The sequence below is a fragment of the Cebus imitator genome, unplaced genomic scaffold (assembly GCF_001604975.1).
Source record: "Cebus imitator isolate Cc_AM_T3 unplaced genomic scaffold, Cebus_imitator-1.0 Scaffold461, whole genome shotgun sequence".
In the NCBI taxonomy this organism is placed as follows: Eukaryota; Metazoa; Chordata; class Mammalia; order Primates; family Cebidae; genus Cebus; species Cebus imitator.
In genome coordinates, this window is record NW_016107776.1 from 1,173,967 (window position 1) to 1,184,997 (window position 11,031).

The following is an 11,031-nucleotide window of genomic DNA, read 5'->3' on the forward strand; positions in this document are numbered from 1 at the left end:
CTCAGCCTCCCAACGTGCTAAGGTTTACCAAGTGACCAGAAGGCTCATTGGAGCTGGGTATTGTCAGAGCCACTCACTGGGTCTTTATTTTATTTTTGTTTGGAGACAGAGTCTTGCTCTGTTACCTAGGCTGGAGGGTGGTGGTACAATCTTGGCTCACTGCGACTCCGTCTTCTGGGTTAAAGCGATTCTCCAGCCTCAGCCTCCCGAATCGCCAGGATTATAGGCACCTGCCACCATAGCCAGCTAATTTGTGTATCTTTAGTAGAGACAGGTTTTCGCCATGTTGGCCAGGCTGGTCTTGAACTCCTGGCCTCAGGTAATCCACCACCTTGGCCTCCCAAAGTGTTCGGTGGATGAGCCACCACCCCCGGCCTTATTTATTTTATTTTTTGACCGGGTCTTGTTATATTGCCCAGGCTGAAATGCAGTGGTGTGATCTCGGCTCACTGCAGCCTAGAACTCCTGGGTTCAGGAGATCCTCTCACGTTAGCCTTCTGAGTAGCTGGGACCGCAGGTACATGCCACCACACCCAGCTAATTTTTTAATTTATTGTAGAGACAAGGTCTTGCTATGTTGCCCACGCTGTCTCCAACTCCTGAGCTCAAGCACTCCTCCTGCCTGGGCTCCCAAAGTGCTGGGATTACGGTGTGAGCCTCTGCGCTTGGCAGAGCCACCAGGTCTTAAGGTACCATCACACAACCACAGTGGCATTACCAGGATCGGCTCTCAGCAAGTCCAGAGGACACACGTAAGCTGTGAAAGCAGGTGACTGCCGTCCCATGTGTCCTCACTGATGACACCTGCCCTGCAGCTCACTCAGGCGGCCCTGAACAGCAGTGGAGCATGAGGGCAAAGCCCACCAAACAACGGAGTTTCTGTGAGTGCTGTGCCATCTACACTGTGCAAAGACAGAAGTTCCTAGACCCACCGGCAGTAGCAAATGGTTGAGCTGGCTGGTTCAGGAACCTGGACAGAGCAAGATTAGAAGTTATGAGATGAAGGCTGGGCGTGGTAGCTCATGCCTATAATCCCAGCACTGTGGGAGGCCCAGATGGGCAGATCACCTGACATCAGGAGTTCGAGATCAGCCTGGGCAACATGGTGAAACCCTGTCTCTGCTAAAAATACAAAAAATTAGCTGGGTATGTTGGTGCATGCCTGGAATCCAGCTACTCAGGTGGCTGAGACACAAGAATCGCTTGAACCTGGAAGGCAGAGGCTGCGGTGACTCAAGATCACACTGCTGCACTCCAGCTTGGGTGACAGAGCGAGACTCTGTCTCCGGAGGGAAGTTAGGAGATGAGGACATCAGGAGAGGCACCTGGAGCTCTGGGGTGCAGTGTGCTGCGTCCGTGGGTGAATGCACTGGTCTGAGCCCCAGGGCTGCTTCGCTCCTTGGGACCTCTGGTAATCCCCCTGGGGTAGTTGTGTTCCCAACCTCACAAATTTAGGTTCTGGGTCTGTTGGCGTGGGAGGCAGGGAGTGCCATCACCAGGGTCATGGTAAGGGTTGTGTCAAACGTACATTATGACAGTTGCCCAGTCACCCTGGGTTCCTCATGCCAGCAAGCAAAGGAGTCCCCAGATGGGCCCAGGTGCCCAACCCAGCTCATACTGGGGACCGGGAGGAATGTTGCATCTTCCAGGGATCCCCTGGCTGCCCTGCAATACTTCCATGCAGCCTGCCACAGGCTGGCACCCAGGGTGCTCAAAGCTCTCGAGGAGGACCTGGATCAGCCCACCAGGTGAGCCACCCAGACTTTCAGAAGTGCTTCCGGCTCTGGGAGAGGGAGCCCCGAAAAGGGGAGGAACAGGGAGAGCATAATCTTTAGTTACAGTCTCAAAACCAACTCACGCAGCAGTGGTGGCCGCTGGCCCCACCACCCTTCCTCCTGTACACCTGCCCAGCAGCTGTGACCAGTCAGACTTCTTATCCCCCACATCTGAATGGAGTGGACTTAGCCCAAGAAGCCAGGAGAATGGAGCGGGGCAGGGCTATGGGAACTGCCCTCAGCCCCACCTGGAGCCCTCCACCTGGAGCCCTCCACCCGCAGCTGACGTGAGAAGGTCACTCACAGCTGGCCCCTTCTATGGAGCGTTGGCCAAGTGGGAGCCACCTTGGAGTGGCAAGACTGTGCACCGTGACCCTCTGTGGGCTGCAGGGAAACTTCCGCAGCTTCTGTGTCCCCTGCCCTCCCCCGCCGCCTCAGGAAGCCCTGGTGCCGGAATCCCCATCTTGGGCTGCAATTCCAAGATGCAATTCTAAGAGAGGTGGCTGGGTGTAGGATTAAAAAGTGGGTGGCCAAGTGGCGGTTTCTGAGCTCCAGCTCCTCTCCATCCCTGCACACAGGGATGCCCCTCCCTTGAACCTGGGAGCCCTGTCCTTGAGTTTGTCAGGAACTCCACACCCTGGCAGCCCTGCAGCTAGACCCCCTGGTCTGTTGGAAATGGTCTGTGAAGCAGCCCTTTATGTACTGGGATTTGTTTTGTTTTAGTTAGAGGCAAAGTCTTGCTGTATGGCTCAGGCTGGAGTGCAGTGGCATGATCATGACTCACTGCAGCCTCAACTTCCAGGCTGAAGCAATCCCCCCGCCTCAGACTCCCGAGTAGCTGGGACCACAAGCACACACCACCACCAAAACTATTTTTACAGTTTTTTTGTAGTCGGGCGCTTTGGCTCATGCCTGTAATCCCAGCACTTTGGGAGGCCGAGGCAGGTGGATCACCTGAGGTCAGGAGTTCAAGACCAGCCTGGCCAACATGGAGAAACCCCGTCTCTAATAAAAAATAGAAAAAAATAGCTGAGGGTAGTGGCACACACCTGTAATCCCAGCTACTCGGGTGGCTGAGGCACAAAAATCGCTTGAACCCAGGAGGCGGAGGTTGCAGTGAGCAGAGATTGCACCACCGCACTCCAGCCTGGGCAACAGAGCAAGACTCCATCTCAAAGAAAGACAAATTTTTTGTAGAGATGGAGGTCTCGCTATGTTGCCCAGGTTGATCTTGAACTCTGGCCTCAAGTGATCCTCCCACCTCAGGCTCCCAAAGCATCGGGATTAGAGGAGTGAGCCTCTGTGCCCAGCCCTAAATCTTGTTTTTTGAATATCTTCTCTCTTTTTATTATTGGTAGCTAGAAGCAGCCAAGCAGCACCTTGAACCTTCTCTCCTTAGCTGGATCATCTTGTGCCCGGGTGCATTGTGTAGCTTCTGCTTCCTTTTTGGCTACAGGTGACACTGTTGCTAAACTTCCTGCCACTACATAACAATGGTCTCCTTTAACATTTAACATGGTCTTCCAGTAACATTTTCTTCACTTTCCTCTAAGTCCCCAATGTCAGCCTCTGCAAGAGCCTCCCAGCTCCCCAACACTGCCCTGTCCCAAAGCCAATGTCACATGATTTAGGTTTTGTATCAGCAGCACCCCACTTCCAGTACCAGATCCCGTGCTGCTTATCTGTAGCTTATGTAACAAACCACCTCACCTCAGAGTCATGGAGCTTGACTGGGCTCAGGGAGGGGATTCTCAGTTTTGGTACCTCCTGTGGTTACAGTTCAATGGTCGCCGGGTCCAGAGCCATCTGAAAGGCTTTCTCACTCACTCATAGGTGCCCCATGCTGGGTGTGGATGGGTCCTACAGCTGGCACTGCTGGCTGGAACACTCCTGTCCTCTCCCGAAGCCGCCTGTGCCCCTCACAGCATGGTGACTGGGTGCAAAGAGCAGCATCCCAAGATGTGTGAGAGAGAGAAGGAGCTGAGTCATCGATCTGCAGATCTGATCTATGTGACTCCTCATATGACTTGGCCTCAGAAACCACACAGTGTCAGTTCTGCTGCATTCTATGGATTAGAAGCAAGTCATTAAGGTTAGCCTATGTTCAGGAAGGAATCCAATTAAACTCCCAAAGGGAGGAATGTCAGAGAACCTGCTGGCATGTTTCAGAAGTGCCACAGTGGCCAGGCAGGGTGGCTCAACCTGTAACCCCAGAGCTTTGGGAGGCTGAGGCAGGTGGATTGCTTGAAATCAGGAGTTCTAGACCAGCCTGGGCAACATATTGAAACCCTATCTATAATTTTTTTTTTAATTAGCCAGGTGTGGTGGCATGTGCCTGTGTTCCCAGCTACTCAGGAGGCTGAGGTGGGAGAATCTCTTGAGCCCAGGTGTTCGAGGCTGCAGTGAGCCATGGTTACCCACTGCACTCCAGCCTGGGTGAAAGAGCAAGACCCTGTTTCAAAAGTAAAACAAAAGGGGGGAGGAGGGGGGCAGGCCAGGCAGACACAGTGGCTCACACCTGTAATCCTAACACTTTGGGAGGCTGAGGCAGGCAAATTGCTTGAGCCTGGGAGTTTGAGATCAGCCTAGGCAATATGGCAAAACCCCATCTCTACAAAAAAAATAGAAACATTAGCTGAACATGGTGGCACATCTGTAGTCCCAGCTACTTGGGAGGCTGAGGCAGGAGGATCACTTGAGCCCAGGAGGCCAAGACTGCAGTGAGCCGTGATCGCACCACTGCACTCCAGCCTGGGTGACAGAGCAAGACTCTGTCTCAAAAAAATAATACAAAGTAGAAAGTAACTTTTTGAAAAAGTGCCACAGTGAGCCATTTACCAAGGTAGACTGGTGAAGAGGCAGGGCACACACAGAGGCAGATAGGTGGAAGAGAATGAACACTGGAGGTGGACAGGTGGGCAGTGTCTCATTTATAAAGGTGGGGAACACAGGGCAAGAAAGGGATTTTGAGAAGACCTTGGGTTCCTTTCTGGCGCAGTGACTGGGAGACCTTTATTGGTGGTGGAGATGGAGATGTGGAGCAGGCTCCCTAAACATGAGCCTGGAGGAGAGAGAGAGGCCAGGCTGGAGGTGCACTTGTGAGTCACTGTCACAAAGATGGGCCGGAGGAGGCCTCGAGGGTGAGAATTGGAAGAGACGGAGGAATGGCCGGGGCTCGGAGGAAGAGGGCTCAGCCAATGTTAGGGTGGCCCTCCTGACCGATGTCCCTGCCTCCTCCATGGTAGCAGAACTCTGATTTTGGAGGATGATCCAGATGCAGTTCTGTGAGGGAGGTTTGCTGGGGGAGGAGGGACCCATGGCTGTCCAAAGGAACATGGAGGAGATGAAATGTGTGGGGCTGTGGCAGCCATTCTACCACCAGGATGTTGGGGGTGGGGTGGGGATGGGGGTTGACAGAGCCATTCCCGGAGGTGGTGGCTCCATCACTGAGCTTTGGGACTAACAACCCCCGATAACCCTATGTGGGAGCTCTTGTGACAGAAACTAAATCGGCAGGTTCTGTCACGTGATGTCCACAGCACTTTCACTGATGGAGAGTGGGAATGGCAAAGTCTTGCAGAGGGGCTGGTGGCGGGGGGGAGCGCAGGAATGCACGTCGCCCTGCCAGGCGGCCAGGTTCTAACCGTGTCACACCTAACCACTGAGCCTGCGGCGCGCCTCCAGTTCAGTTCACTACAGTTTAGATTGGGAAAGACAAGCCCAGAGGCTGAAGGCCCCTGTGGAGGTCACAAGGCCAGAAAGTGACAACTGGGTACGAGCCGGTCCGTCTGTTTCTCAGTGCCATGAGTCCCATACTGTATTTTCGGAGGGCAAGAGGAGAGGGTCTTAAGCTGAAGTGACCGTCCGGCTGTCCGGAGCCGCTTCACTGAGGGTGCAATAATGTAGCCAAGTGCGGGTCACCAGCGCTGTGGCAGAAGAGACCGAGGACGGTGTGATCAGAGTAGGACTTGCCTGGGCAGAGAGCGAGAAGGGAACCTGAGACAGCTCCTGGGGGGCAGTGACAGTGCAGGAAGGGCGGGGTGCAGTGCTGGATGTTTTCGCCGGGATTCTGGGACCAGTGGGAAAGCCGGAAGACGGGCGGCTCCGGAGCACCGAGGAGGGGCCTCCGAAGGGGCCAGGGAGCTCTCATTGACTCAGGTGAAGAGACCTAGAACTGGGGGCTCCCGGCAGCCCAGGCTTCCCGCCGCGCTCCCACGCCCTCCAGGCCCATGAGACCCTGGCTCCGAGGTGGCTGGTCGGCTCCGGACGCGTGCGGGTTCCGGCCCGCGAGCGCGGCGGGAACGCGGGTTTGCAAGTGGTGTTGGGCACCACGGAGGCTGCGGTCCAGGAGCTTCGGGTGCGAGGCTAGGCTGGGCTTCTCCAGGCGTGCTGAGCCGCCACAGTAGGACCCCAGAGTGGACGAAGAACCAGGCCCGGCCGAACGCGGGGGAGCCATCAGAGGCTGGGCCAGGAGGCACCACCGCGCTCTGCGCAGCTGCCAGGCTCGGGGTGCCCTCTGGGCTACTGCCATGTCCCGCAGGCGGCGGGGAGACGGCCCTCCGCCTTTTCCCGCAAGTCACCCTGCCCGCGTGAGCGGCGAGTCCGGGTGGGACAGGAGGACGCAGGCGGGGGCACAGGGCGCCCTCCCCGCAGCTCCCCTGGCCCCCGCTCGCGGAGGCAGAGCCGCCGCAGTCGGGGATTAGCGCGCTCGCGGCCGGCGCTGCGGGATTAACCCGCGTGGACTGGGCGCCCGGCCCGGGGATTACTGCGCGCTCCCCTCGACGTATATATTCCCGCAGCCGCGGCGGCGGCGGCGGCGGCCGGGCCGGGCATGGCGGCAGCTGGGGGCGCGGCGAGCCGCAGGGACCCCGGGCGGCCCTGCCTCTTCTCCATTGAGCACATCCTCTCCAGCCTGCCCGAGCGGAGCCCCCCAGCCCCGGCCGCTTGTCCGCAGCAGCCCGCCGGTCGCCAGAGCCCCGCGGAGCCGGAGGAGCACCGGGTGCCCGATACTGCGCCCTGCGCCTGCTGCTGCTGCTGCGGCGCCCGCGCGGCGCCCTGCGGGTCCCCGGAGGCGGCCGCCGGGCTGGGTGAGTGGGCGAGGGGAGGGGCGCGGGCCCAGCTGGGGACCCCTGGGCGCGGCGCGGTGGGTGTCGAGCTTGGCCCCCGCCCCGCGCCTCACCGCGCCCTCGCCCCCGCCCCGCAGGCACGCGGCTGGCGTGGCCGCTGAGGCTGGGTCCCGCGGTGCCCTTGTCTCTGGGCGTGCCAGCCGGAGGTTCCGGGGCGCTGCCGGGCGCGGTCGGCCCGAGCCCTCAGAGGCGCACGCGGCGCCACCGCACCATCTTCAGCGAGGAGCAGCTGCAGGCGCTCGAGGCGCTCTTCGTGCAGAACCAGTATCCCGACGTGGGCACGCGCGAGCGCCTGGCCGGCCGCATCCGCCTTCGCGAGGAGCGCGTGGAGGTGGGTACCCCGCCCAGCCTGTGCTCAGCGCGCGCGGGCCGCGGCTGCACTGCACTGGGGTCCCGGGGGTCCCGGCAGGCGGGCGCGCTTGCAAAGACCGCCTCGGCCCAAGCACCGCCCTACGCGTCAGAGGAGGAGACTCGCGCACGACGCTGGGCGTCCGCGTGGACGAGGAGCGGGTGAAGGCGGGCGGATGGCGCTTGCACCGGACGGGAGGGCTACTTTTCTTTTGTTTTACCCTTTCCCCGCCTTTTTCCTGATGACGAAAGGGGCGCCCATTGACGTCCGTTATTTGGGAAATTCGGAAGACCCCAGAACCCAAGAAAGGGCGTCCTGGTCGCCGCCCGGCGGAGTCTGGGGCGGGTACGAAGGGGGTTCCCATTGCCACGTCCAAGCCCACCGAGTCTGTACGAAGCGGATAGGAGCAGGCGGCGCACAGGCGTCCGCCCGCACCCCTGTCGCGTCGCGAAGCTCCCCTCCCGGGCCCTGTGGGACCCTGGGGAGCCGGTGGGACGTGGGACCTGGGGCTGGGACTGAGCGTTACACCCTCCCCCCACCACCAGGTCTGGTTCAAGAACCGCCGGGCCAAATGGCGACACCAGAAGCGCGCATCGGCTTCCGCGAGGCTCCTGCCTGGCGTCAAGAAGTCCCCCAAGGGGAGCTGCTGATGACTCTGGGAGCTGCCCCTGGGCTCGGCCACCCTCTTTGGGATCTTTGGAGCTGGCGCTGAGAGGACAGATGTACCCGAAAAGGAGCTGGGAGAAGACACTCGCCTCCTCCGCCCGTCTCCACAGCTCCTTGCCTCCTGCAGCTTGTTCTGCCGTGGCGTTGGGGACAGGGTCCCCGGTGCTTGGTGTTCCAAGGCAGTGGGAGTGACGAGTCCCTTGGGGGTGGCCTGGAGCATAGAGCAGCTTCCTCACCCCCCACCACCCTAAGAGGCACTAACTCCCAGCCAGGCGGGGACCCACTCTGTATCAACCCGGGACCCAGAGTCCTCCGCTGTGGAGCCTCTCTGCGCACCCTGGGGCATGCTGGCCTCCCTCTTCTCAGTGTGGACATTGACCCAACTTGACCTGGCCCGCCCTCCCCAAGCGGGAAGTGGGGTGGGGTTCGTGTCTGCGCAGTCCTGGGGTTGCAGGCTTCCCAGGCACTGGGCTGGGCCTATCTGTAGAATAAGAAGGCTGCAGGAGCGATTCCAGGAGCCGCTCCCCAGCCCCCTCACCTTCGAGCCTCGGGCTGATACAGAAGAACAAACAGACAACTTCAGATACCACAGAAGCCGCCCAGAGTCTCAAGTCCACCTTGGCTCCACTCCACACTCAGCAAAGAGCTGTCCTTCTCCTTCCTTCCCAGGGAGGGGGCGTTTAGGGTACAGCTGCCTTTGAGAGGAGCACAGCTGGGCGAGGCTCTGCACCAGGGTGCTCCCCAGCAGAGAAGACTGCTCCATGGATGGTGGCCTGGGGCCAGCCTTGGCCTCTAGGCTACTGCAAACCTGCCCGTGGGTGGGGGTCCCCGGCTTCCTCCTGGGGTTTTCACGCTGTGGGGTCGGCCTCCCTTACAGCAATCTCTGCCATCCTAGGGTAGGGGAAGAGGAGGTTGGATTGGGGACACCCCGACACTGCTGCCTGGGAAGATGCCTGCCCGCCCCTTCTTTATCCTGGCTCAGGGCGAAAGGCACCATGAAAAGAAGCCTGTGATTCCCCAAGTAGTCCCTACAGTGGGTCCGAAGCATCTCACATCCCCCTCAGCTGGCTTGAGCACTCGGTTCTGTCTCCTTACAGGTCCTGGAGGGAATGGGGCAGTTCTACCTGCAAGAGACAAAGTCCATCTCTAAAAGCAGGGCTGCAGAAGCCAGGGCTGCAGCTCCTGGGACACCCCAAGGCTGGCCAGCTTGTATAACACCAAGCAAGCCTGGTGTCCCCAGTCAGAACTGCCCTGAGACTGCTGGGTGTCCCTAGCATGGGTGCCCCCGCCTCTACCCCTAGCATACACACTGCTGATTGTCACAAAACTCTTCTCCCTGAACCCCGGTCTTACCCTTGGGGACTGAACAGACTACCTGTGGACATGCCGGTGTCCTGGTCAGCTCCCTTGCAGGCAGGGACACTCCCATCTCGCCAGCTCCAGGCCCCTCGTGCTCTTTCGTTGAATGGCCATCTGTCATTGTATCGGAAGCCCTGATCAGAGCTTCTGGAGCATCACCTTCCAGGGCTCATGGCTGTGTCACCCTCATGAATTTGCTCCTTGAGCTGTATCTGCTCCTTGGCAGGCTGGCTGGCCCCCACAGCAGACTGTTAATATAGGCATCCTTCAGACTCACGCCCAGGGACTCCCTTCTCACCTTCACTCTCTCCCTGGTTTATCTTTTACCCTCAGACTCCGATTCCCATCTTTCTGCCACATTTACATCTCAAGCCCGGGCCCCTCCCTTGAGCCAGGTATTTATCTCCAGCTGTCCCCTTGACTACTCTACCTGGAAGCCCATAGGTCACATGTCCGCAGTGAGCTCTTCTGTGCAAACCAGGCACATGAGCCAGGGAGCCAGTGATCACTGGACCGCTCCCTCTCCTGATCACCCACTATACCCAGGCTGACAGCAAGCCGATTTTACATTTATCAATAAATCAATAAATCCCAGAATCTCTCCAGCTCTAATTGCACCAGTCTGATGTGAGCCACCGTCACCTCTCACCTTGACCACTGCAACTGTGTCCAGTCTTGCCCACCTGCATCCACACTGGCTCTGCTTTTTTGTTTGTCACTTGGCTGGTTTGTTTGACACAGGGTCTTGCTCCATCACCCAGGCTGGAGTGCAGTGGTGCGATCATGGCTCACTACAGCCTCCAGCTCCTGGGCTCAAGCAGCCCTCCCGCTTCAGCCTTCTGAGTAGCTAGGAAGAGTTGGGCAGGTAGGCACCACCACACCTAGCTAATTTAAAAAATTTTTTGTAGAGATGATGTCTTGCCATGTTGGCCAGGCTGGTCTCAGAACTTCTGGTCTCAAATGATCCACCTGCTAGGCCTCCCAAAAGTGCTGGGACTATAGACATGAGCCACAGTGCCTGGCCTGCCTCTCAATTCAGAATAAAGACAAATCACCTCACCATATCCCACAAGGCCCCGTGCAGCCTGGCCCTGCCTCTCTGGCATCATCTCACAACTCACTGCACTCTGCATTTCCAAAGGTCTTCTTTGGAACTTGCCCTGCTCCCTCCCACCACTGGTCCTTTGCACATGCTCTTTCCACCTGACCAATGCCGGTTTGTTCATCTTTTTAATCTGCAATCACTTTCTGCCTGGGGAAACTTCTCTGACCTCCCGAATTAGGTCAAGGTTCCCCAAGTACAAACTCTTCTTGCACAGACAACAGCTGGAATTTTACACCTATTTGTGGGATGATCTAACAAGTGTCTTTATCTTCCCCATGGCACTGTCACCTCTACAAGGGCAGGAGCAGCACGCTGCACTTCCCAGTGAATTAAGGGATGCCTGTATGTTGTAAAAGCAAAATTGTAATAAATTTTTCTAGGGCAGAATTTATTTGTCCCAGCATAATTCACATCCTCCTTTTGAGAAGAAATTCCTGAAAAATGCCTAGGCAATTTTCTTGTCCACTTGAGTTTTATATATATATATATATATATATATATATACATATATATATATATATATATTTGGACAGAGTCTCACTCTGTCACCCAGGCTGGAGTGCAGTGGCATGATCTCTGCTAACTGCAGCTTCTGCCTCCTAGGTTCAAGCAATTCTCCTACTTCAGCCTCCTGAGTAGCTGGGACTACAG

General features: G+C 57.7%; 1 protein-coding gene across 1 annotated transcript; it reads left to right on the forward strand.

Annotated features, from left to right (window-relative positions):
• The first annotated feature begins 6,603 nt into the window (after positions 1–6,603).
• Positions 6,604–9,880, forward strand: GSC2 (goosecoid homeobox 2). Its single transcript, XM_017512100.2, has 3 exons — positions 6,604–6,862; positions 6,979–7,232; positions 7,796–9,880. The coding sequence occupies exons 1-3, from the start codon at positions 6,607–6,609 to the stop codon at positions 7,898–7,900; spliced, it is 615 nt and encodes a 204-aa protein (XP_017367589.1). The 5' UTR covers positions 6,604–6,606; the 3' UTR covers positions 7,901–9,880.
• Positions 9,881–11,031: the final 1,151 nt, after the last annotated feature.